At 52.5% G+C, this 1,275-nt stretch overlaps 1 protein-coding gene across 1 annotated transcript in view; it reads right to left on the reverse strand.

Annotated features, from left to right (window-relative positions):
• The window catches only part of LOC107120840, a gene marked incomplete at its 5' end in the record, with an annotated part of 21,786 nt that extends 21,122 nt beyond the window's left edge, over positions 1-664 (reverse strand). Inside the window, one exon of the mRNA XM_015423611.1 lies at positions 504-664. Coding sequence (XP_015279097.1) covers positions 504-664 — 161 coding nt within the window. The remainder of the gene's footprint in view (positions 1-503) is intronic.
• Positions 665-1,275: the final 611 nt, after the last annotated feature.

The following is a 1,275-nucleotide window of genomic DNA, read 5'->3' on the forward strand; positions in this document are numbered from 1 at the left end:
AGAAGCAGCCTGGTAAGTTGCAGAGCTCCCCCCGGTCCAAAACAGTCCAGTGGCACCTTTAAAACCAAGTTTTATTCAGGTACAAGCTCTCCCTCCTCTGTGAGGACAGATCTGCACGTCCGCCCCCCAATAGCTAGCAATCCAAAACAGTCCAGTGGCACCTTTAAGACCAAGTTTTATTCAAGTACAAGCGTTCCCTCCTCTGTGAGGACAGATATGCACGTGACCAGTCCACCCGAAGAAAACAGCCGCTTCGGAAAGTGGACTCTTTGGCATCTGGCCCCGCTGAGGCCCTTCCCCTCCCCGAACCCTGCCCGCCAGTCCCAAATCTCCAGGAATTTCCCAAACCAGAGCTGGCGAGCCTAGCAAGCAGGGCTATGACTCTCCGGTCAGATAAGCCCGGCTCTTCACCCCACCCCACCCCACCCCCATTTGAATGAATTCAGAGCCGGGCTGTGATTCAGCAGCAAGACAGGAGTTAAAGGAAGCAGTCGCTTTTGTACCTGTGGCTTTGTGGTCCCCTTCACTCGTCCCAAGGCCTTATCTCGGCTACGGGGCACTGTCGGAGCGACAGGTGGAAAGCTGCTTTTTATAGAACCCTGTCCCCTGGCCGTTACACACACACACTCACACACACACACCACTTTCCTGGCTGCCTCCAGGGCTATTTATACTTGACAGGCTTGCACGAGATCCCTCTGAGAATGTTTGGTAGGGGGGACTGGGTTTCAAAACAGGAGGAGAGAATACAGGCAGAGTTCCTCCTCTAAAACAGAGGCTTGTGTACAAAGTTGGTAGACGAAAGACTTCCATAGCTGTGTATTCCTTATCCTAGGTTCCCCTCGGAAGAAGAAGAGATTAGAATTATACCCCTCCCTTCACTACCCAAAGGTGTCTCAGAGCGGCTGACAAACTCCTTTCCCTCCCCCTCCCCACCACAGACACCCTGTGAGGTCGGTGGGGCTGAGAGAGCTCTGACAGAAACTGCTCTTTTTCAACAACAGCTCTGACAGAACTAGGGCTTGCCCAAGGTCATCCAGCCAGGTGCAAGTGGAGGAGTGGGGAATCAAACCTGGGTCTCCCAGATTAGAGTCCACGCACTTAACCACCACACCAAACTGGCCTTCCTTTAGTTATGAATAAGAGCATTAGTAGCCTAGAACAAAGGGACCACCTTGAGTTTTGTTGTTGTTCAGTCGCACAGTCGAGTCCATGAACCACATCACACCAGGCCCTCCTGTCTTCCGTCGTGCTCTGAAGTTTGCTCAATTTCAT

The sequence above is a fragment of the Gekko japonicus genome, unplaced genomic scaffold (genome assembly GCF_001447785.1).
Source record: "Gekko japonicus isolate JY-2015 unplaced genomic scaffold, Gekko_japonicus_V1.1 scaffold4936, whole genome shotgun sequence".
NCBI lineage: Eukaryota > Metazoa > Chordata > Lepidosauria > Squamata > Gekkonidae > Gekko > Gekko japonicus.